This window comes from Heteronotia binoei, chromosome 5 (genome assembly GCF_032191835.1).
Source record: "Heteronotia binoei isolate CCM8104 ecotype False Entrance Well chromosome 5, APGP_CSIRO_Hbin_v1, whole genome shotgun sequence".
In the NCBI taxonomy this organism is placed as follows: Eukaryota; Metazoa; Chordata; class Lepidosauria; order Squamata; family Gekkonidae; genus Heteronotia; species Heteronotia binoei.
Genome location: NC_083227.1, coordinates 36,844 through 62,048, shown reverse-complemented (window position 1 = coordinate 62,048; position 25,205 = coordinate 36,844). Strand labels below are relative to the sequence as shown.

Here is a 25,205-nt window from a genome sequence, read left to right as displayed (position 1 = left end):
AGGCGCATCTCGTGGCCCCCCAAGGCCCCTGGAGAAAGGTGCCGTCGAGGGGGCTCTTGCATCGCGCAAGGCTCCAGCACCGCTGCCCGCCCCGACGGCGCCCCCTCCCGGTGCAAAGCCTGTGACGTCACTGGGCGGGGAGAACCCCCCTGGCCCGTGACGTCATCGAGGGGGCGGGGAGAGGAAGTGACGCGCGGCGGAGGTTCCCACCCTCTCCCGCCTCTCCAGGAGGGAGGAAGACGAAGAAGAAGAAGGAGGAGGAGAAGAAGAAGAAGAAAGACGGAGCCCGCCGGCGCTTCGGGGGCCCGCAGAGGCGGTAGGGAGACCCGGGAGGGGAACCCGAGCATGTGCAGAGGGCAGGAGGCGCGGGCGGGCCTGGAGCATGTGCAGAGCGCCGCCGCCCCCCTCTGGAAAGGGGAGGAGGGCAGCAGACTCGGGAGGATTGGCGGAGGGGCCGAAGGGAGATGCCGGGTCGAGTGGGCGGGGCTGGAGGGGAGCGAGGAAGAGGAGCGGGGAGGAGGGGCCGTCCAGCCCAGCCTCCCCGCGCACCCACCGGACAGCCGGTTGCTTTGGAGGGCCAGCCACGGTGCACAGAGGCCCTTCCTCCTGGCTCTGGGATGCACAGGGTTCAGTGCGTCTGGATGTGGAAGTTCAACTGGTACGGCTGATCCTAGCCAGCAAGCACAGAAGAAAGCCCTGCTGGGTCAGACCAGGGAGGGTCCATCTAGTCCAGCCTCCTGTCTTACACAGTGGCCAGCCAGTTCCTCTGGAGCGCCAACAACAGGGCAGAGAGGCTGAGACCTTCATAAGAACCTCAGAAGAGCCCTGCTGGGTCAGACCAGGGAGGGTCCATCTAGTCCAGCCTCCTGTCTCACACAGGGGCCAGCCAGTTCCTCTGGAGGGCCAACAACAGGGCAGAGAGGCCAATGCCTTCCCCTGAGAAGAACATGAGAAGATCCCTGCTGGGTCAGACCAGGGAGGGTCCATCTAGTCCAGCCTCCTATCTCACACAGTGGCTGACCAGTTCCTCTGGAGTCCAGCAACAGGGCAGAGAGGCTGAGACCTTCATAAGAACCTCAGAAGAGCCCTGCTGGATCAGACCAGTGAGGGTCCATCCAGTCCAGCCTCCTGTCTCACACAGGGGCCAACCAGTTCCTCTGGAGGGCCAACAACAGGGCAGAGAGGCTGAGGCCTTCCCCTGAGAAGAATCTCAGAAGAGTCCTGCTGGATCAGACCAGTGAGGGTCCATCTAGTCCAGCCTCCTGTCTCACACAGGGGCCAACCAGTTCCCCTGGAGGGCCAACAACAGGGCAGAGAGGCTGAGGCCTTCCCCTGAGAAGAGCATCAGAAGAGCCCTGCTGGGTCAGACCAGGGAGGGTCCGTCTAGTCCAGCCTCCTGTCTCACACAGGGGCCAACCAGTTCCCCTGGAGGGCCAACAACAGGGCAGAGAGGCTGAGGCCTTCCCCTGAGAAGAGCATCAGAAGAGCCCTGCTGGGTCAGACCAGTGAGGGTCCATCTAGTCCAGCCTCCTGTTTCACACTGTGGCCAGCCAGTTCTTCTGGAGGGCCAACAACAGGGAACAGCCTTCACGAGAACATCAGAAGAGCCCAGCTGGATCAGACCAGTGAGGGTCCATCTAGTCCAGCCTCCTGTCTCATATAGGAGCCAATCAGTTCCTCTGCAGGACCAACAACAGGGCAGAGAGGCCAACGCCTTCCCCTGAGAAGAACATCAGGAGAGCCCAGCTGGGTCAGACCAAGGAGGGTCCATCTAGTCCAGCCTCCTGCCTCACACAGTGGCCAGCCAGTTCCTCTGGAGGGCCAACAATAGGGCAGAGAGGCCGAGGCCTTCATAAGAACATCAGAAGAGCCCTGCTGGGTCAGACCAGGGAGGGTCCATCTAGTCCAGCCTCCTGTCCCACACAGTGGCCAGCCAGTTCCTCTGGCCACTGTGTGGGACAGAGAGGCTGAGGCCTTCATAAGAACATCAGAAGAGCCCTGCTGGATCAGACCAGGGAGGGTCCATCTAGTCCAGCCTCCTGTCTCACACAAGGGCCAGCCACTTCCTTTGAAGGTTTTAAAAAATTTAGCTGTATATCCATCTGGCCCAGGTGCTTTTCCATTTTTCATTGCATTAATTGCTGCTTTAATTTCTATTTTTTCAATTGGATCATTCAAGACTTTTCCCATATTTTCTGTTAAGGGTGCTATTTTAATCTTTTGTAAATACTCTTCCATCTTTTCTTTCTTTATTTTAACACTCTTAAATAATTTGGCATAATACTTAAAGAATTCTCTTTTTATTCCTTCTTGATCTATCACCTCTCTTTCCTCCACCCCAATTTTATTAATAATTTTACTTTCTCTCTTTTTCTTCAATTGCCAGGCCAAATATTTTCCAGGTTTATTTGCTCCCTCGAAAGATTTCTGCTGCAACCTTTTCAGATTCCATTCCAGTTCTTTATTTAACAGATGTCTCATTTGTGTTTGTAATATTGTAATCTCCCTCATAATTTTCTTTTTCCCTGGCCTTTTTCTCAGTTCCCCTTCTTTTTTTCTTTATTTCATTTTGAATGTCCAGCATCTGTTTTTCTTTTGCCCTCTTGTCTTTATTATTCAATGTAATCAATATTCCTCTCATTACTGCTTTATAAGCATCCCACACCATCTGAAATTCTATATCTTCTTTATCGTTTATTTGGAAGAAAGCTTTAGTTTCATTTTCTAGAGACGTCACTATTTCTTTATTCTGTAGTAAATCTTCATTCAATCTCCATCTTCTCGACTTTTTAGACAGTTTTGTAATCCACATTATTGGGTTATGATCAGCCCCTATTTTAGGTAAAATCTCTATTTTCTTTGTTATAAGGCCTAAATCTTTAGTACCCCACAACATGTCAATTCTGGGAAAAGTTTTATGTCTTGCTGAAAAAAAGGTATAGTCCCTCACTTCGGGATTAAATTTCCTCCACATATCCTCTAAGTTTTCTTGTTTGACCTATTCAAAAAAAGACTTTGGCAATTTTCCTTCCTTATTATCCCCCCCCCCCAAACCTATCCAGTGTGTTCTTAATTGTTTTATTAAAGTCCCCCATTATCAAAACTTCATCATATGTCACTTCATCAAATTGTTGTATAATGTCATTAAAGAAAGCATGCTTTGCGCCATTTGGTGCATGCAGTTCCAGTAACAACTTTTTTTTGCATTTAATATTATTTCTACCGCTACAAATCTTCCATCCTTATCTTTATACACTAGCTTCAGGGCCAATTCTTGTTTAATAGAAAAAATCACTCCCCTTTTCTTCTGTTCAGCCAATGAATGAAATTCTAGTCCCAATTGTTTATTCCATAAAAATTTGTAATCCTTTTGTTTGATATGTACTTCTTGTAAACAAACTATATTACAATTTTGCTTTTTAATCCAATGCAACGTTGCCTTTCTTTTTTGTGGTGAATTTAGTCCATTTACATTCCAAGATAATAATTTGTAATCCACCATGTCTTGACATTTTCAGTGAGTTATCTACCACAACCCCAAGATCTCTCTCTTGGTCAGTCTCTGCCAGTTCACACCCCATCAACTTGTATTTGTAGCTGGGATTCTTGGCCCCGATGTGCATTACTTTGCACTTGGCCACATTGAACCGCATCTGCCACGTTGACGCCCACTCACCCAACCTCAACAGATCCCTTTGGAGTTCCTCACAATCCTCTCTGGTTCTCACCACCCTGAACAATTTAGTGTCATCTGCAAACCTGGCCACTTCACTGCTTACTCTCAACTCCAAAGCATATATGAACAAGTTAAAGAGCGTGGGACCCAGTACTGAGCCCTGTGGCACTCCACTGCTTACCGTCCTTCACTGCGAAGAATGCCCACTTATACTCACCAGGGACGGTCCATCTAGTCCAGCCTCCTGTCTCACACAGTGGCCAACCAGTTCCTCTGGAGGGCCCACAACAGGGCAGAAAGGCCGAGGCCTTCCCCTGAGAAGAGCATCAGGTGAGCCCTGCTGGATCAGACCAGTGAGGGTCCATCTAGTCCAGCATCCTGTCTCACACAGTGGCCAGCCAGTTCCTCTGGAGGGCCAACAACAGGGCAGAGAGGCCGAGGCCTTGCCCTGAGAAGAGCATCAGGAGAGCCCTGCTGGATCAGACCAGTGAGGGTCCATCTAGTCCAGCCTCCTGTGGCCAGCCAGTTCCTCTGCAGAAGGGTTGGCCAAATAAGAGCCACATAGGATGAACGTCAGATGTTTGAGAGCCACAGGACTTGAATGCTAAATGTTTGAGGGAAGGAAGGAAGGAAGGAAGGAAGGCAGGAAGGAAGGAAGGAAGGAAGGAAGGAAGGAAGGAAGGAAGGAAGGAAGGAAGGAAGGAAGGAAGGCAAATAGACAAGAGGAGGGAGAGAGAAGTGGAAAGAAAGCAACTTTATTCTCCAAGCTGCGGGCTGTCTTGGCAAATTGATTTAAAGAGACAAATGCTTTCTCCAAGTTGGCCAACAGGACCATGGGGGCTTCGGGAGCCACAGAATATCTGTGAAAGGGTCACATGCCTGAGCTACAGTTTGGCCACCCCTGCAGTAAAGGGCCAACAGCTGGGCAGAGAGGCTGAGGCCTTCCGTTGACGTTCCCTCCTGAGCATTGGTGTCCGGTGGTTGACGGCCTCTGTAGGTGGAGGTTTCCCTCAGTCCCTACAGCTAGTAGCTATTCGTAGACTTCTGCTGAGCAGTCGGGTTAGAACGGATAAAAGGAAGTCCTTCTTCACCCAAAGGGTGATTAACATGTGGAACTCACTGCCACAGGAGCTGGTGGCGGCTACAAGCATAGCCAGCTTCAAGAGGGGATTGGATAAAAACATGGAGCAGAGATCCAGCAGTGGCTATTAGCCACAGCTTATCATTGGAACTCTCTGTCTGGGGCAAGTGATGCTCTGTATTCTTGGTGCTTGGGGGGGGGGACATAGTGGAAGGGCTTCTAGTGTCCTGGCCCCACTGGTGGACCTCCTGATGGCACCTGGGTTTTTTAGCCATTGTGTGACACAGAGCGTTGGAGGTGATGGGCCATTGGCCTGATCCAACAGGGCTTCTCTTGTGTTCTTATGTGACACAGAGTGTTGGACTGGAGGGGCCACTGGCCTGATCCAACAGGGCTTCTCTTATGTTCTTATGTGACACAGAGTGTTGGACTGGATGGGCCATTGGCCTGATCCAACAGGGCTTCTCTTATTTTCTTATGTCTGGGGCAGTGATGCTCTGTATTCTTGGTGCTTGGGGGAGGGGGCAGAGTGGGAGGGCTTCTAGTGTCCTTGCCCCACTGGTGGTCCTCCTGATGACACCTAGGTTTTTTAGCCATTGTGTGACACAGAGTGTTGGAGGTGATGGGCCATTGGCCTGATCCAACAGGGCTTCTCTTATGTTCTTCTGTGACACAGAGTGCTGGATTGGAGGGGCCACTGGCCTGATCCAACATGGCCTCTCTTATGTTCATGAATTTGTCGAATCCTCTTTCAAAGCTGTCTGTGGCCCTCACTACATCCTCGGGCAGCGAATGCCACGTTGGAATCACTCGCTCTATAAAGGAGTGCTTCTTTTGGTCCATCCTGAACCTGCAGCCCTCCGGTTCTGGTCTTTTGGGAGATGGAGGAAAAGCTCTCTGCCGTCTCTCCCCGGGTCATGCACAATGAAGCGCCTTCCCTGGGCATGCGCAGAATGCATTTCCCTTCATTGCTGCATAGTCATAATAAGACCTCACTTACCTAGACTGGGATGTGTTGAAACGTTCCTCTGGGATGAGGCTTGTTGGGGGGGGGGACTGTTTAAACTCTGTCTGGGGAATGGCTGAGTGACACCCCCCCCCCCGCCGCTGTTCTCCTGTCTCTGCAGCTCTCCCTCCCGCCATGGCGACTCCAGTCAATGCTCAGAACGCCAGCAAGACGTGGGAACTCAGCCTCTACGAGCTACACCGGACCCCCCAGGTGAGGACTGTCAGGGAAGGTGGGACTGCTTGCAGAGGGGGGGGGTGTGTGTGTTTGGGGTAAAGCCCAGACCAGACAGGGCCTCTCAGATGGGTCTTCCTGCCCCCCCCCCCCCCCGAACAGGAGGGAACTCCCATCTGCGTCAAGGGTCACTTTCCTTTTGGCACCCTTACTTGTACGGAATTGATTTTGGATGCATTTAGTGAGCAGAGCTGGGTACGTGTTTACACTTTAGCATTTAAAGCGTAAGAGCCAGGTTGGTGTAGTGGTGAAGAGCGCAGACTCTTATCTGGGAGACCTGGGTTTGATTCCCCCCTCCTCCACTTGCACCTGCTGGAATGGCCTTGGGCCAGTCGTAGCTCTCTTATCTGGGAGAACTGGGTTTGATTCCCCACTACTCCACTTGCACCTGCTGGAATGGCCTTGGGTCAGCCAGAGCTTTTATCTGGGAGAACCGGGTTTGATTCCTCCCTCCTCCACTTGCAGCTGCTGGAATGGCCTTGGGTCAGCCATAGCTCTCTTATCTGGGAGAACAGGGTTTGATTCCCCACTCCTCCACTTACAGCTGGTGGAAAGGCCTTGGGCCAGTCGTAGTTCTCTTATCTGGGAGAACTGGGTTTGATTCCCCACTACTCCACTTGCACCTGCTGGAATGGCCTTGGGCCAGTTGTAGCTCTCTTATCTGGGAGAACAGGGTTTGATTCCCCACTCCTCCACTTACACCTGCTGGAATGGCCTTGGGTCAGCCATAGCTCTCTTATCTGGGAGAACAGGGTTTGATTCCCCACTCCTCCACTTGCACCTGCTGGAATAGCCTTGGGTCAGCCATAGCTCTCTTATCTGGGAGAACCGGGTTTGATTCCTCCCTCCTCCACTTGCAGCTGCTGGAATGGCCTTGGGTCAGCCATAGCTCTCTTATCTGGGAGAACTGGGTTTGATTCCCCACTACTCCACTTGCACCTGCTGGAATGGCCTTGGGTCAGCCATAGCTCTCTTATCTGGGAGAACCGGGTTTGATTCCCCACTCCTCCACTTACAGCTGCTGGAATGGCCTTGAGTCAGCCATAGCTCTCTTATCTGGGAGAACCGGGTTTGATTCCCCACGCCTCCACTTGCAGCCGCTGGAATTGCCTTGGGTCAGCCATAGCTCTCTTATCTGGGAGAACCAGGTTTCATTCCCCACTCCTCCACTTGCAGCTGCTGGAATGGTCTTGGGTCAGCCATAGCTCTGGCAGAGGTTGTCCTTGAAAGGGCAGCTGCTGTGAGAGCCCTCTCCAGCCCCACCCGCCTCACAGGGTATCTGTTGTGGGGGAAGAAGATAAAGTAGATTGTGAGCCGCTCTGAGATTTGGAGTGGAGGGCGGAATATAAATCCAATATTACCTTCTTCTTCCTTGCCCCCCTTCCCAATAATGCATACATGGCGAGAACTATTTCCTGTGTCCATCCTGAATCTACTTCCTGCCAGCTTCATTAACCAGTTTGGTGTTGTGGTTAAAGGCGTAGACTATTAGCTGGGAGAACCAGGTTTGATTCCTCACTCCTCTACTTGCATCTGCTGGAATGGCCTTGGGTCAGCCATAGCTCTGGCAGAGGTTGTCCTTGAAAGAGCAGCTGCTGGGAGAGCCCTCTTAGCTCCACCCACCTCACAGGGGGTCCGTTGTGGAGGGAGAAGATATAGGAGATGGTAAGCCACTCTGGGTCTCTGATTTAGGAAGAAGGGTGGGTTATAAATCTACAATTTTTCTTCTTAAAAAAGCATTCAAGGATAAGTTTTTGTTCTTCCACAATTAAATCTGTAAGAATAGACCTTCTGGGGGGAGGACAGTTTTTTTTGTAGTGCTGAAGAGTGGCGGACTCTAATCTGGAGAGCCGGGTTTGCTTCCCCATTCCTCCTCCACATGTACTTGCTGGTGTGACCTTGGATCAATCCCAGTTCTCTCAAAGTTCTCTGAGCCCCAGCTCCCTCTCAGGGCGTGTGTCATAAGGAGAGGAAGGGAAGGAGATTATAAGATGCTCTTGAGTCCAATTGAAGGGTGGGGTATGAATCCAAACGCCTCCTCCTCCTCTAATCTGGGAGAGCTGGGTTTGATTCCCCACTCTTCCTCCACATGTACCTGCTGGTATGATTTTGGGCCAGTTCTCAGTTCTTTCAGAGCTCTCTCAGCCCCTCTGCCTCACAGGGTGTCTCTTGTGCGGAGAGGAAGGGAAGGAGTTTGTAAAGCGGGGTATAAATCCGGTCGTCTCCTCCTCCTCCCCCTTGGTTTGGATGGCCCGTTTTTGATTGCGACCCTCTCCCTGTGTCGTCTCTTGACCTGTCCGGGGCATTTCAAACCACCTGCGTCCTTCTTTGCCCTTCCGCAGGAGGCCATCATGGACGGGACGGAGATCGCTGTCTCGCCCCGCAGCCTGCACAGCGAGCTGATGTGCCCCATCTGCCTGGACATGCTGAAGCACACCATGACCACCAAGGAGTGCCTCCACCGCTTCTGCTCCGACTGCATCGTCACAGCCCTTCGCAGCGGGTATGGGTGCTGCAGCAGGGGTCGTCTGGGATGGGGTGGGGGGAAGGCAGCAGAAAGATCCAGCCGTCTCCTGCGGTGCCCGCTTCAGTAGGAGGCAAAAGCAAGAACGCTCGTGACCAGGTTAGTGCTATGAAGTGCTAGCAGTGGAAATCTGCAGATTCCTCTCGTGTTACTCAGTGGCACTCAATTATTTGGGAGCGCTGTGTTATGGGTAAGATCACTGTGCGTATCTCCCAAGCAGACCCACGTGAGGAATACCTTAAATTTATTTTGAAAATGGTCACCCGTAATACAGAAATTAGACCAAACTGCACAGGGCGCAAGCTCCTCTGGAAAGGACATATATTTTGAATTTATGCAGTGACCTTGGATCTAACTATGATGCAAAGCCATTCCTGACTATATTAGCTAATGCTACTTACTTCTTCACCCAAAGGGTGATTAGCATGTGGAACTCACTGCCACAGGACGTAGCGGCGGTTACAAGCATAGCCAGCTTTAAGAGGGGATTGGATAAAAATAAGGAGCAAAGATCCATCAGGGCTATTAGCCACAGCATATATGTGTGTGTGTATGTGTGCGCATACATATTTGTGCATATGTATGTATGTATATGCGTGTGTGTGTATATATATATATATATATCTGTATATACACACATACATATATTGGCCACTGTGTGACACAGTGTGTTGGACTGGATGGGCCATTGGCCTGATCCAACATGGCTTCTCTTATGTTCTTATGTGACACAGAGTGTTGGACTGGATGGGCCACTGGCTTGATCCAACATGGCTTTTCTTATGTGACACAGAGTGTTGGACTGGAGGGGCCATTGGCCTGATCCAACATGGCTTCTCTTCTGTTCTTATGTGACACAGAGTGTTGGACTGGAGGGGCTATTGGCCTGATCCAGCAGGGCTTCTCTTATGTTCTTATGTGACACAGAGTGTTGGACTGGAGGGGCCATTGGCCTGATCCAACAGGGCTTCTCTTATGTTCTTATGTGACACAGAGTGTTGGACTGGAGGGGCTATTGGCCTGATCCAGCAGGGCTTCTCTTCTGTTCTTATGTGACACAGAGTGTTGGACTGGATGGGCCATTGGCCTAATCCAGCATGGCTTCTCTTATGTTCTTATGTGACTCAGAGTGTTGGACTGGAGGGGCCATTGGCCTGATCCAACATGGCTTCTCTTATGTTCTTATGTGACACAGAGTGTTGGACTGGATGGGCCACTGGCCTGATCCAACATGGCTTCTCTTATGTTCTTATGTGACACAGAGTGTTGGACTGGATGGCCATTGGCCTGATCCAACATGGCTTCTCTTATGTTCTTATGTGACACAGAGTGTTGGACTGGATGGGCTGTTGGCCTGATCCAACAGGGCTTCTCTTATGTTCTTATGTGACACAGAGTGATGGACTGGATGGCCATTGGCCTGATCCAACAGGGCTTCTCTTATGTTCTTATGTGTCACAGAGTGTTGCACTGGATGGGCTATTGGCCTGATCCAACAGGGCTTCTCTTATGTTCTTATGTGACACAGAGTGTTGGACTGGATGGGCCACTGGCCTGATCCAACATGGCTTCTCTTATGTTCTTACGTGACTCAGAGTGTTGGACAGGATGGGTCATTGGCCTGATCCAACAGGGCTTCTCTTATGTTCCTACGTGACACAGAGTGTTGGACTGGAGGGGCCATTGGCCCGATCCAACATGGCTTCTCTTATGTTATAGTTAGTATAGTTTTTAAAGTTTCCATTTTTAAATGGTTGATAGTATTTTTATTCTTATAACGCTGCAGCTGTCTATATGTTTTAATCTACCTGTGTCATTGAAATACAAATTTAAAAAAATAAAGAGGACAATGAAGAGTTTTCTCCGGGGCAGCCGTGACTCTAGTCAAGGAATTTGTTGAATAAGAATTTTGGACGCTGATTGCCTAGATTAGATTTTGTGTGAATGATATGAATGGTACTTATGGATAGATAGATGAATTTAGATAGATGAATTTATTGTCATTGTTCTCAACAAAAAGAGAGCAACGAAATGAGGTGCTCTTCCACAAACATACCAACACATCAAACACACATATTCATAAACCATTTAAATACATCTGAAACCATTAAACCATTTAAACCATTAAAACCATTTAAATACATCTAAAACGGATAAACATTCATAAAACCATTAAAACCATTTAAACCATTAAATAAACATTCATAAAACCATTAAACATTCATAAAACCATTAAAACCATTTAAACCATTAAATACATCTAAAACAGATAATCCTTCATAACCCTGCATTTAACCTAACCACAGCACTTGGATAGAAACTGTCCTTAAATCTGTTTGGATGTCTGTATTATGTTTTTACACATAAGCAGACACCATTTAGGCTGTAATGTATGTATTTGAATAAAACTCTTTATTGCTTTTTAGTAATATGGGTGCAAGTTTTCTTGCTTTTGCCGAGGCCCAGTACCCCACAACAAGGAAAATACCAGGACAGGGAGAATAAGCAAGGCAGCCGAAATACACCACTGATTTCCCATGCTCCATGAAAACACATTGTATGTTGTCCACTGCCAACATTATTTCCTTTTAAGTCTGGACCTGCAACACGACTTTGTTACTGAGTATTTGGGAAAGGAGAGGTCCCCTGTGCAAGCACCAGTCGTTTCCAACTCTGGGGTGACGCTGCTTTCATGTATTCATGGCAGACTTTTTACGGGGTAGTTTGCCATTGCCTTCCCCAGTCCTCTACGCTTTCCCCCCAGCAAGCTGGGGACTCATTTGACCGACCTCGGAAGGATGGAAGGCTGAGTCAATCTCAAGCCGGCTACCTGAAAACCCAGCTTCCGCCTGGGATCGAACTCAGGTCGTGAGCAGAGGGCTCCGACTGCAGTACTGCGGCTTTACCACTCTGCGCCACTGGGGCTCTGAGTATTTAGACACCCTTGTATTTATTGGAATTCGCATTTATATTGTGGCATAAAGCTTTTCTTGTGCTGTTGTGCCTTTATATAAATGTTTTGTATACTATCAAAGATTTCAGGTTTTCACGGCTGGTAACGTCATTAGGGTTTGTAGAATCTTTCGGGCTCAAGTGCCGTGTTCTACTGGAGAAAGTTTTCCTTCCAGACGTTTCGTTCTCAGCTGCGGAGAACATCCTCAGCGGCGTAGTTCTCCAGTAGAACACGGCACTTGAGCCCGAAAGATTCTACAAACCCTAATGAAGTTTTGTATACTCATGGAGACACACATGTAAACAACTGGAGAATGTTGTATAGATGGTATATGACTCCTAAAAAGTTGGCAAAGATGAATAATAAGATGCCGGACAGGTGTTGGAAATGTAAAAAGCATGAAGGTTCTTTCTACTCTATGTGGTGGACTTGTGAAAGGGCTAAAATGTTTTGGCAGATGATTCAACAAGAGATATCTAAGATCTTGGGATACGAATTTAATAAAGCTGCAGGGACTTTTCTGTTGGGATTACAAATGGAAAAATTGCCAAAGAAGATAGAACTTTACTCTGGTACTTGCTCTCAGCTGCTAGGACATTGTATGCGCAGCTGTGGAAGCAAGAAAAAATACCAGAGAAATGGGATTGGATTGTAAAAGTTATGACATGGAGTGAAATGGACAAGCTAACGAGAACTTTAAGAGACTATGATTTAGAAGTATTTAAGATGGAGTGGAAGAAGTTCAGAAGATACGTAGAAAAAGAGTGGAAAATAAAAGGACATCGGACAATTTTTGATAATGATTAAGTATAAGTGGGAGGAGGATATGAATTTTGGTTCTTATTAATTTGGGGTACCTTTAATAATGATGTTTTGAATACAGTACACCGGCGGGGGTCATGTAATGGGGGGAGGGGAAGGTAGAAAGTAATATATGGGATAGAGAAAAAAGTAGTTATTAACGATATAAGAAATTGAATATATTGCCATATGTTACTAATAAAAAATTGTTTGAAATAACAACTGGAGAATGCAAAAATAAATACCATGGGCAGAAGCGTCCTTCTCTGACTAGTATAAAGAACCGTTAAGAGTAAAAGGTTCCGCACCTCCAGCTGAGAGACGGTCTTCGGTCCCAGTTGTGGGGCCGGGCAGGTTCTGGGGTACATGAACATATGAATATATGAAGCTGCCTTCTACTGAATCAGACCCTGAGTCCATCAAAGTTAGTATTGTCTTCTCAGACTGGCAGCGGCTCTCCAGGGTCTCAAGCTGAGGTTTTTCACACCTATTTGCCTGGACCCTTTTGAGTTGGAGATGCCGGGGATTGAACCTGGGATCTTCTGCTTACCAAGCAGAGGCTCTAACACTGAGCCACAGCTCCATTCATGGCTCTCCAGGGTCTCAAGCTGAGGTCTTTCACGCCTACTTGCCTGGACCCTTTTGAGTTGGAGATGCCAGGGATTGAACCTGAGACCTTCTGCTTCCCAAGCAGATGCTCAGCCACTGAGCCACAGCCCCATTCATGGCTCTCCAGGGTCTCAAGCTGAGGTTCTTCACGCCTATTTGCCTGGACCCTTTTGAGTTGGAGATGCCGAGGATTGAACCTGGGACCTTCTGCTTACCAAGCAGATGCTCTACCCTTGAGCCACAGCCCCATTCATGGCTCTCCAGGTCTCAAGCTGGGGTCTTTCACGCCTACTTGCCTGGACCCTTTTGAGTTGGAGATGCCGGGGACTGAACCTGGGACCTTCTGCTTCCCCAGCAGATGCTCTACCCCTGAGCCACAGCCCCATTCATGGCTCTCCAGGGTCTCAAGCTGAGGTTCTTCACGCCTACTTGCCTGGACCCTTTTTTGGAGATGCCAGGGATTGAACCTGGGACCTTCTGCTTACCAAGCAGATGCTCTATCACTGAGCCACAGTCCCATTCATGGCTCTCCAGGGTCTCAAGCTGAGGTTCTTCACGCCTGCTTGCCTGGACCCTTTTGAGTTGGAGATGCCGAGGATTGAACCTGGGACCTTCTGCTTCCCCAGCAGATGCTCTACCCCTGAGCCACAGCCCCATTCATGGCTCTCCAGGGTCTCAAGCTGAGGTTCTTCACGCCTACTTGCCTGGACCCTTTTTTGGAGATGCCAGGGATTGAACCTGGGACCTTCTGGTTCCCAAGCAGATGCTCTACCACTGAGCCACCGTCCCTGGAAGAAGGCTGAGGCTTCGAGGCAAAGCCATTCCTAACACCTTCCCCTCCGTCTCCCCTTTGCCCCAGGAACAAGGAGTGCCCCACCTGCCGGAAGAAGCTGGTCTCCAAGCGGTCGCTGCGGCCCGACCCCAACTTCGACGCCCTCATCTCCAAGATCTACCCCAGCCGGGACGAGTACGAGGCCCACCAGGACAGGGTGCTGGCCAAGCTGAACCGGCTGCACAACCAGCAAGCCCTGCGGAGCAGCATGGAGGAGGGGCTCAAGATGCAGGCGATGACCAGGTAGCGGCGGGGGGGGAGGCTTTGCTGGACGGGGGGGGGCACGCGGGCACCTCCCAGGGCACCTCGCTCCCTGAGGCGGTCGGACAGTTGGCAGCCTCCTCGGAAGGTTCCTCAGCTGCTCCTTTGGCAGCTTGAAGTGCCCTATTTTGGCTTTTGAAGCTTTCATATATGAACATCTTTGAAGCTGCCCTATACTGAATCAGACCCTCCTTGGTCCACCCAAGTCAGTCTTGTCTACTTAGACTGGCAGCGGCTCTCCAGGGTCTCAAGCTGAGGTTTTCACACCTACTTGCCTGGACCCTTTTGAGTTGGAGATGCCAGGGATTGAACCTGGGACCTTCCGCTTCCCAAGCAGATGCTCTACCACTGAGCCACTGTCCCTCCCTAAAGTCAGCATTGTCTACTCAGACTGGCAGAGGCTCTCCAGGGTCTCAAGCTGAGGTTTTTCACGCCTACTTGCCTGGACCCTTTTTAGTTGGAGATGCCGGGGTTGAACCTGGGACCTTCTGCTTCCTAAGCGTATGCTCTACCCCTGAGCCACAGCCCCATTCATGGCTCTCCAGGGTCTCAAGCTGAGGTTTTTCACGCCTACTTGCCTGGACCCTTTTTAGTTGGAGATGCCGGGGATTGAACCTGGGACCTTCTGCTTCCCAAGCAGATACTCTACCCCTGAGCCACAGCCCCATTCATGGCTCTCCAGGGTCTCAAGCTGAGGTTCTTCACACCTACTTGCCTGGACCCTTTTTAGTTGGAGATGCCGGGGATTGAACCTGGGACCTTCCGCTTCCCAAGCAGATGCTCTACCACTGAGCCACTGTCCCTCCCTAAAGTCAGCATTGTCTTCTCAGACCGGCAGCGGCTCTCCAGGGTCCCAGCTGAGGTTTTTCACGCCTACTTGCCTGGACCCTTTTTAGCTGGAGATGCCGGGGATTGAACCTGGGACCTTCCGCTTCCCAAGCAGATGCTCTACCACTGAGCCATCGTCCCTCCCTAAAGTCAGCATTGTCTACTCAGACTGGCAGCGGCTCTCCAGGGTCTCAAGCTGACGTTATTTATGCCTGCTTGCTTGGACCATTTTGAGTTGGAGATGCCGGGGATTGAACATAGGACCTTCCGCTTCCCAAGCAGATGCTCTACCACTGAGCCACTGCCCCTCCCTAAAGTCAGCATTGTCTACTCAGACTGGCAGAGGCTCTCCAGGGTCCCAGCTGAGGTTTTTCATGCCTACTTGCCTGGACCCTTTTTAGTTGGAGATGCCGGGGATTGAACCTGGGGCCTTCTGCTTCCCAAGCAGATGCTCTACCCCTGAGCCACAGCCCCATTCATGGCTCTCCAGGGTCTCAAGCTGAGGTTTTTCACGCCTACTTGCCTGGACCCTTTTTAGTTGGAGATGCCGGGGATTGAACCTGGGACCTTCTGCTTCCCAAGCAGATGCTCTACCACTGAACCACTGTCCCTCCCTAAAGTCAGCATTGTCTACTCAGACTGGCAGAGGCTCTCCAGGGTCCCAGCTGAGGTTTTTCACGCCTACTTGCCTGGACCCTTTTTAGTTGGAGATGCTGGGGATTGAACCTGGGACCTTCTGCTTACCAAGCAGATGCTCTACCACTGAGCCACTGTCCCTCCCTAAAGTCAGTCTTGTCTACTCAGACTGGCAGCGGCTCTCCAGGGTCTCAAGTGGAGGTTTTTCATGCCTATTTGCCTGGACCCTTTTTAGTTGGAGATGCCGGGGATTGAACCTGGGACCTTCTGCTTCCCAAGCAGATGCTCTACCACTGAGCCACAGCCCCATTCATGGCTCTCCAGGGTCTCAAGCTGAGGTTCTTCACGCCTACTTGCCTGGACCCTTTTGAGTTGGAGATGCCGGGGCTTGAACCTGGGACCTTCTGCTTCCCAAGCAGATGCTCTACCACTGAGCCACAGCCCCATTCATGGCTCTCCAGGGTCTCCAGCTGAGGTTTTTCACGCCTACTTGCCCTGACCCTTTTGAGTTGGAGATGCCGGGGATTGAACCTGGGGCCTTCTGCTTCCCAAGCAGATGCTCTACCCCTGAGCCACAGCCCCATTCATGGCTCTCCAGGGTCTCAAGCTGAGGTTTTTCACGCCTACTTGCTTGGACCCTTTTTAGTTGGAGATGCCGGGGATTGAACCTGGGACCTTCCGCTTCTCAAGCAGATGCTGTGAGAGCCCTCTCAGCCCTACCCACTTCACAGGGTGTCTGTTGTGGGGGGGAGAAGATATAGGAGATTGTAGGCCACTCTGAGCCTCTGTCCTTGAAAGGGCAGCTGCTGTGAGAGCCCTCTCAGCCCCATCCACCTCACAGGGTGTCTGTTGTAGGGGGGAGAAGATATAAGAGATTGTAGGCAGCTCTGAGACTCTGTCCTTGAAAGGGCAGCTGCTGTGAGAGTCCTCTCAGCCCTACCCACCTCACAGGGTGTCTGTTGTGGGTGGGAGAAGATATAGGAGATTGTAGGCCGCTCTGGGACTCTGTCCTTGAAAGGGCAGCTTCTGTGAGAGCCCTCTCAGCCCCACCCACCTCACAGGTCTGTTGTGGGGGGGAGAAGATATAGGAGATTGTAGGCTGCTCTGAGACTCTGTCCTTCAAAGGGCAGCTGCTGTGAGAGCCCTCTCATCCCCACCCACCTCACAGGGTGTGTTTTGTGGGGGGAGAAGATATGGGAGATTGTAAGCCGCTCTGAGCTTCTGATTCAGAGATAAGAGCGGGGTATAAATCTGCAGTTTTCGTCTTCTCCTCCTCAAAAAAGCTGTCTACGGATTTTTCTCTTCAACAAGGGAATCGTAGAAGTCTGTCTGGGCTGCTCACCTTTCCTTCTTCCATGGCAGCCTTATGGAATCACAGAGAGTTGGAAGGGTCCCTAGAGGCCATCTAGTCCACCCCCCTTCTCAGTGCAGGATCATCTAGAGCATCCCCGACCAGTCTTGTCCAGCCGCTGCTTTAAGACGGCCGGGGAGGAGGAATTCACCTTGTGGTGTACTCAGGAAGAAAAATGGAGATGCGATTCAATATTTTATAACTTATAAATACATAATTTATAACTTCACATATGAAACAGTATAATGTGGAATATTTATAAAATTTAATTTCCATTCGAAGTGTTTCTAAAACATATTTATAAAAGTATTTATAGATTTAATTTATAAAATTTAATTTGCATTGCGACGTGCTGGTTGTTACCAAAACCGACATGGAAACAAACACACAAACAGAATCTTGGAAATGTTGTATAGGTCTACAATATACATAAGAACTATCATAGCCTGATGTTGCAGTTTATCTTAATTTTTTTTAAAAAAAATTATACTACACATTTTGAGTAGAACCTTGTCTTTCATTTCACTCTTGCCAAATGGAAAAACCAATCACTGTTTCCCTATATTCCTTTATTGAAATTAACAACAACATACGTGGAGCGCCAGTTTGGTGAAGTGGTTAAGTGTGCAGACTCTTCTCCATCCCATGCATAATCTTCTAAACCTCTAGAGAGCCAGTTTGGTGTAGTGGTTAAGTGTGTGGACTCTTATCTGGGAGAACCGGGTTTGATTCCCCACTCCTCCACTTGCACCTGCTGGAATGGCCTTGGGTCAGCCATAGCTCTGGCAGAGGTTGTCCTTGAAAGGGCAGCTGCTGTGAGAGCCCTCTCCAGCCCCACCCACCTCACAGGGTGTCTGTTGTGGGGGAGGAAGGGAAAGGATATTGTGAGCCGCTCTGAGACTCTTTGGAGTGGAGGGTGGGATATAAATCCAATATCATCATCATCATCATCATCATCATCATCATCATCATCTTCTTCTTCTTCTTCTTCTTCTTCTTCTTCTTCTTCTTCTTCTTCTTCTTCTTCTTCTTCTTCTTCTTCTTCTTCTTCTTCTTCTTCTTCTTCTTCTTCTTCTTCTTCTTCTTCTTCTTCTTCTTCTTCTTCTTCTATCATGTCACCCCGCAGTCAGCGTTTCTCCAAGCTAAAGAGCCCCAAGCGTTTTAACCTTTCTTCATAGGGAAAGTGTTCCAAACCTTTAATCATTCTAGTTGCCCTTTTCTGCACTTTTTCCAATGCTATAATATCCTTTTTGAGGTGCGGTGACCAGAATTGCACACAGTACTCCAAATGAGACCGCACTATTGATTTATAAAGGCATTATGGTACTGGCTGATTTGTTTTCAATTCCCTTCCTAACAATTCCCAGCATGGCGTTGGCCTTTTTTATTGCAATCGAACACTGTCTTGACATTTTCAGTTAGCGCGCTCTGGGGCCATTTTTCCTGAGTGGGCCGAGCTAAGACAGAAATGTGTGAGCCAGAGGCTAAAAAAACTGAGCTCGCTCGCACTAACTCAGCTTAGAGGAAACACTGCGCCTAATGTGCCCCCTGAATTCTTTCCCCCACCCTTCCAGGGGACAGCGTGTCCGCAAACACCCACAGGAGTCAGACAACACCACCTTCAGCGGCGGAGAGGACAACTGCGACAGCCGCTCCCACCTCAGCAATGCCTCGGCCCCAAGCCAGCCGGAGGCCGGACCCAGCCGCAAACGCTCTCGTGCCTCAGATGAGTCGGGCCCGGAGCCGGAGACCTCGCACGAGGGGGGACGCGGCAGCCCAGAGCCAGGGGCCGAGTCCAGCAGCAGTGAGATTGAGCTGGTCTTTCGGCCCCACCCGGTCCTAGTGGAGAAGGGAGCCTATTCCCAGACCAGGTGAGGAGAGAGCCCTTGAGCCTTTGGGAAAGGTCTGTCTTGCAGAGACCCAGTTTGGTGTAGTGGTTAAGTGCGCGGACTCTTGTCTGGGAGAACCGGATTTGATTCCCCACTCCTCCACTTGCAGCTGCTGGAATGGCCTTGGGTCAGCCATAGCTCTTATCTGGGAGAACGGGGTTTGATTCCCCACTCCTCCACTTGCAGCTGCTGGAATGGCCTTGGGTCAGCCATAGCTCTTATCTGGGAGAACGGGGTTTGATTCCCCACTCCTCCACTTGCAGCTGCTGGAATGGCCTTGGGTCAGCCATAGCTCTCTTATCTGGGAGAACCGGGTTTGATTCCCCACTCCTCCACTTGCAGCTGCTGGAATGGCCTTGGGTCAGCCATAGCTCTCTTATCTGGGAGAACCGGGTTTGATTCCCCACTCCTCCACTTGCAGCTGCTGGAATGGCCATGGGTCAGCCATAGCTCTCCCAGAGTTGTCCTTGAAAGGGCAGCTGCTGTGAGAGCTCTCTCAGCCCCACCCGCCTCAAAGGTGTCTGTTGTGGAGGGAGGAGATATAGGAGATTGTAAGCTCTGAGACTAAGAGATTGAAAGGACAGCTTCTGGGAGAGCTCTCTCAGCCCCACCCACCTCACATGGTGTCTGTTGTGGGGAAGGAAGATAAAGGAGACTGTGTGAGCCACTCTGAGACTCTGTGATTCAGAGTGAAGGGTGGGATATAAATCCAATATCATTATCTTCTTCTTCCTCCTCTTTCTGTTCTGTGGTGTAGTGTAGTGGTTAAATGTTCAGACTCTTATCCTGGAGAACCGGGTTTGATTCCCCACTCCTCCACTTGCAGCTTCTGGAACGACTTTGGGTGGGCAATAGCTCTTGTAGGAGTTGTCCTTGAAAGGGCAGCTTCTGTGAGAGCTCTCTCAGCAATTCCCACCTCACAGGGTGTTTGTTGAGGGGGAGGAAGATAAAGGCGATTGTGACCGCTCTGAGATTCAGAGTGAAGGGTGAGAGATATATCCAATGCCATCGTCGCCTTCTTTACTCTTGTTTTTAGATAGCCCATCCCCACCCCCCCACCCAGAAATTGCCACAAATTGTAAGTAAAGTAAGTAAATTTTTATTTATGCCCCGCCCTCCCCGCCGAGGCAGGCTCAGGGCGGCTTACAGAACATGATACGAAATCCTGGTATCACAAATGACAAGAAAAAATCAATAACAATATAAGTACAAATATAAATTAATTTAAAAAGTTAAAACAATACAGTGGTGCTACAATCTCTATTTATCCGGCAGCGTCATATTTATTCTGGTTACATCCCAGAGGCTTCTTGGAAGAGGGCAGTTTTGCAGGCCCTGCGGAAATTGTGTTGGATTTTCAGGTGTTCCTCTTTTGTACTGTTCACAAAAGGGAAATTTGGCCCCTGAAAACTCAGTCTGAAGAAGAGGGGCCACACCAGAGAAAACAAAGGGGGGAAAAAACCCCAAAATGGTGCAAAGGGAAAAGAATCTTTAATCATTATACAAGGCTTATCTTTTTTTTGCACTTCTGCAAAAAGAGCCCCGTGGCGCAGAGTGGTAAAGCTGCAGTACTGCAGGCCTAAGCTCTGCTCACGACCTGAGTTCGATCCCTGGTGGAAGCTGGGTTTTCAGGTAGTTGTCTCGAGGTTGACTCAGCCTTCCATCCTTCCGAGGTCGGCCAAATGAGTACCCAGCTTACTGGGGGGGAAAGCATAGATGACCGGGGAAGGCAAGGGCAAACCACCCCGTAAAAAGTCTGCCGTGAAAACTTTGTGAGAGCAACGTCACCCCAGAGTCGGAAACGTCTGGTGCTTGCGCAGGGGACTACCTTTGCCTTTTGTCCTCCTTGGCAGGTATGTGAAGACCACAGCTAATGCCACGGTGGATCACCTCTCCAAGTACCTGGCTTTGCGCATAGCCCTCGAGGAGGCTTCTGGCCCCGGCCCGGAAGCCCCTGCCCTTGAAGACGTCAGTGAGAAGCAATATACCATCTATATCACCACGGCCGGAGGGGCCTTCACGGTGAGTGCAGGGGGAGGGTGGCAGGAGAGAGTGGTGCTTTGTGTGTGGATCTGAGGGCCGTGGGAATAAGACCGCAGGAGTTGCACATCTGGCTGAGAAATCCAAGGGTGGTGCTCTTTGTTCAGAAGAACCTCAGAAGAGCCCTGCTGGATCAGACCAGGGAGGGTCCATCTAGTCCAGCTTCCTGTCTTCTCACACAGGGGCCAACCAGTTTCTCTGGAGGGGCAACAAAAGGGCAGAGAGGCCGAGGCCTTCCCCTGAGAAGAACATCAGAAGAGCCCTGCTGGGTCAGACCAGGGAGGGTCCCTCTAGTCCAGCCTCCTGTCTCACACAGTGGCCAACCAGTTCCTCTGGAGGGCCAACAACAGGGCAGAGAGGCCAAGGCCGTCCTCTGAGAAGAACCTCAGAAGAGCCCTGCTGGGTCAGACCAGGGAGGGTCCATCTAGTCCAGCATCCTGTCTCACACAGTGGCCAGCCAGTTCCTCTGGAGGGCCAACAACAGGGCAGAGAGGCCGAGGCCTTCCCCTGAGAAGAACATCAGAAGAGCCGGAAGAGGGTTATCTTACAGGCCCTGCGAAACTGAGCAAGGTCCCGCAGGGCCCTCACCTCTTCCGGCAGCTGGTTCCACCAGGAAGGGGCCATAACAGAGAAGGCCCTGTCCCTGGTAGATTTTAAGCGGGCTTCCTTTGGCCTGGGGATAACGAGGTTTTGAGTTCCCGATCTCAGTTCCCGAACTCTCTGGGGAACATGTGGGGAGAGACGGTCCTTCAGGTAGGCAGGTCCTAGGCCATATAGGGCTTTAAAGGTAATAACCAGCACCTTGTACCGGACTCGGTATGCTATTGGCAGCCAGTGCAGATCCCGGAGCCCCGGCCGGATGCGCTCCCTTCTTGGGAGCCCCAATAGCAGCCGGGCCACGACATTCTGCACTAGCTGCAACTTCCGAGTTCGGCACAAAGGCAGCCCCATGTAGAGAGCATTGCAGTAGTCCAACCTCGAGGTGACCGTAGCATGGATCACTGTTGCTAGATCGTCGCGCTCCAGGAAGGGGGCCAACTGCCTTGCCCGCCTGAGATGAAAAAATGCGGACTTTGCAGTGGCTGCTATCTGAGCCTCCATCATTAAGGAGGGCTCCAATAGTACCCCCAGGCTTTTGACCCTGTTCGCCGCTGTCAACGGCACACCGTCAAAAGCTGGCAGGGGGATTTCCCTCCCCGGACCCCGACGACCCAAGCAAAGGACCTCTGTCTTCACTGGATTTAGCCTCAGCCTGCTCAGTCTGAGCCACTCAGCCACAGCCTGTAGCGCCCGACCTAAATTTTCTGGGGCGCAGACGGGTTGGTCGTCCATGAGCAGATAGAGCTGGGTGTCGTCAGCATACTGATGGCAACCCAGCCTATACCTTCGGGCAATCTGGGCAAGGGGGGGCATATATATATATATATATATATATATATATATATATATATATATATATATATAACATAAGAGAAGCCCTGTTGGATCAGGCCAATGGCCCATCCAGTCCAACACTCTGTGTCACACATAAGAGAAGCCCTTTGGGATCAGGCCAATGGCCCATCCAGTCCAACACTCTGTGTCACATAAGAACATGAGAGAAGCCATGTTGGATCAGGCCAATGGCCCATCCAGTCCAACACTCTGTGTCACATAAGAACATAAGAGAAGTCCTGTGGGATCAGGCCAATGGCCCATCCAGTCCAACACTCTGTGTCACATAAGAGAACCCTGTTGGATCAGGCCAATGGCCCCTCCAGTCCAACACTCTGTGTCACATAAGAACATAAGAGAAGCCATGTTGGATTAGGCCAATGGCCCATCCAGTCCAGCACTCTGAGTCACATAAGAACATAAGAGAAGCCATGTTGGATCAGGCCAATGGCCCATCCAGTCCAACACTCTGTGTCACATAAGAACATAAGAGAAGCCATGTTGGATCAGGCCAATGGCCCATCCAGTCCAACACCGTGTGTCACATAAGAACAGAAGAGAAGCGATGTTCGATCAGGCCAATGGCCCATCCAGTCCAACACTCTGTGTCACAAAGTGGCCCAAAAAAAGGAGGTTCACAAGTGGGGCCAGAAGCCCTTCCACTTCCCCCCCCCCCCCAAGCACCAAGAATACCGAGCATCACTGCCCCCAGACAGTTCCAATAATATACTGTGGCTAATAGCCACTGATGGACCTCTGCTCCATATTTTAATCCAATCCCCTCTTGAAGCTGGCTATGCTTGTAGCCGCTGCCACCTCCTGTGGCAGTGAATTCCACGTTAATCACCCTTTGGGTGAAGAAGACCCCTTTGTGTCAGATCCGGTCCTCGAAACAAACGAGTCCAACGTCCCTGCATTAGAGCCTTCCACCGATGTTGGCTTCTGGCTCTGAGATGTTGGGGGCTGCCTCTGTTTCTCTGGCCTGTGATTTCGGGTGGTCTTCCCTTTCGGGCTAACGAATGAGTGGAGACTTGGGCGTTTTGGCAGCAGGGTTGGAGCCTAGAGCAGCTTTCTGGTTTTTATTGCCACAGTTGCTCTAATTGCCACATTGGGGGGGACCCAGGAAAGACGTTGCCTCTCTTGCAGCCAAGCTGCCTTGGCCTTCTTGCATTGGTGTGTTGTCGTGGCCGTCGTTTGTGGCATTTAGTTTAGTTTAGTTTATTTACGATTTATATCCCGCCCTTCCCACCGAAGTGGCTCAGGGCGGCTCACAGCACATAAAATCTAACATAAAAGTATTAAATGTAAACATTTTACACAGTTAAAACATTAAAAAACATAACAGCAGTCTATTAAAACTACACTCAGTTTCCAGTGCCGGTTAGTTATAGGCCAGCCGGAAGAGGGCTGTCTTACAGGCCCTGCAGAACTGGGCAAGGTTTCGCAGAGCCCTCACCTCTTCCGGCAGCTGGTTCCACCAGGAAGGAGCCATTACAGAGAAAGCCCTGTCCCTAGTAGATTTCAGGCGGGCTTCCTTTGGCCCGGGGACAACGAGCAGACGATGCGGCTTGGCTGACTTGCCCGAGCGAGCTCTTTGCTCTTGCGCAGCGTGCCTACCTGTCTCTTTCCAAATGGATTATCTTGGGGTGGTTGCAGGCTGCTCTAAGGAGGGACTGCAGCGGGGGGGAGGTCCAGAGGTTTGGCCTTTGAGGCAGAACGGTCTGACTGCAAGGAGCTGTCGGGGGGGGGGGGGGTAGCCAGGAAGCCCGACTTGGGCCGTGGGGCACTGGCCAGCTGCGGTAACGGTCTCCCTTCCCTCCTCCCCTTGCGCAGACGCTGAACGGATCGGTGACCCTGGAGCTGGTGAACGAGAAGTACTGGAAGCTGAGCCGGCCCCTGGAGCTCTACTACGCCCCCACCAAGGAGCAGAAGTGAGCCCCCTCGGCCCAGAGCACGGGGAGATGGGGGGGGCCGCCCTCTTGCCCTGGGGGGGCTCTTCGAGGCAGCGGGAGGACTTTCCAGACAGAGACGTTTTCGGAGGAGGGGGAATGCCAAGCTGCAAAAGACTGAGGCGCTGCCCCGGCTGCTCCCCCCCTCCCGCGGCGTTCTTTCCCCTCCCCCCCCCAGCAGAGACTCCTGCCCTCCGGAGTGGGTGAGCCCCCACCAGAGTTTTTGCTTACCCCTTCCTGGCAATGACTGATCGCTCCAGGCCACGTGCGTGAGGGGGGGAGGTTTGGGGAGGAGGGGAAAGGCGCTTTTGCAGACTGTTTTGTGGAACTGAGTCGATCACAGAAGTTTTGGCCTCTTTCTAAGGCTGGGTCCGGCTCTCTGTTTCTTGGAATGGGGGGAGCGGGGAGCAGAGGCGGCCTTCGCCTCCAGATCCTCATGGGGAATGCCCCCCCCCCCCGCCACCTCTTGTGAGAGGGGTCTCCCTGGGAACAGGTGGATTCTGTGGGGCAGGGGGGCCCAGCAGGCCTTTGTGGGGGGTGGGTTAACTGGCAGGAAGGCTCCAGAACCCCCATCCTGTAGTGGGGCCACGGTGTGCAGTGCCTCGTGGGGAATGATTTGGGGGCTGAAAGAGACAGGGCCAGCCGTTGCCCTGAGAGCTCAGCTGGGCCTGTCTTGAGTTCAGGGTGGGGAGGTGGGCTGGAAAGGGCCCCAACAGGGAAGGAGAAGAAGACTGCAGATTTATACCCCACCCTTCTCTCTGAATCAGAGTCTCCGAACAGCTCACAATCTCCTATATCTTCTCTCCTCACAACACACACCCTGTGAGGTGGGTGGGGCTGAGAGGGCTCTCACACAAGCTGCCCTTTCAGGGAAAACCTCTGCCAGAGCTATGGCTGACCCGAGGCCATTCCAGCAGCTGCAAGTGGAGGAGTTATTTTCTGTGGCCCCGCAAGGTAGGTCCAGAATGAATGGGTTGAAATTAAATCAAAAGAGTTTCCGGCTCAACATTAGGAAGACCTTCCTGACCGTTAGAGCAGTTCCTCAGTGGAACAGGCTTCCTCCTCGGGAGGTGGTGGGCTCTCCTTCCGTGGAGGTTTTTA

At 51.0% G+C, this 25,205-nt stretch overlaps 1 protein-coding gene across 1 annotated transcript; it reads left to right on the top strand.

Annotated features, from left to right (window-relative positions):
* The first annotated feature begins 183 nt into the window (after window positions 1-183).
* On the top strand, window positions 184-24,467 carry RING1 (ring finger protein 1). The gene is made up of 7 exons (XM_060238870.1): window positions 184-316; window positions 5,885-5,976; window positions 8,340-8,500; window positions 13,744-13,959; window positions 18,367-18,663; window positions 20,535-20,703; window positions 23,989-24,467. The coding sequence occupies exons 2-7, from the start codon at window positions 5,899-5,901 to the stop codon at window positions 24,088-24,090; spliced, it is 1,023 nt and encodes a 340-aa protein (XP_060094853.1). The 5' UTR covers window positions 184-316; window positions 5,885-5,898; the 3' UTR covers window positions 24,091-24,467.
* The last annotated feature ends 738 nt before the right edge of the window (window positions 24,468-25,205 follow it).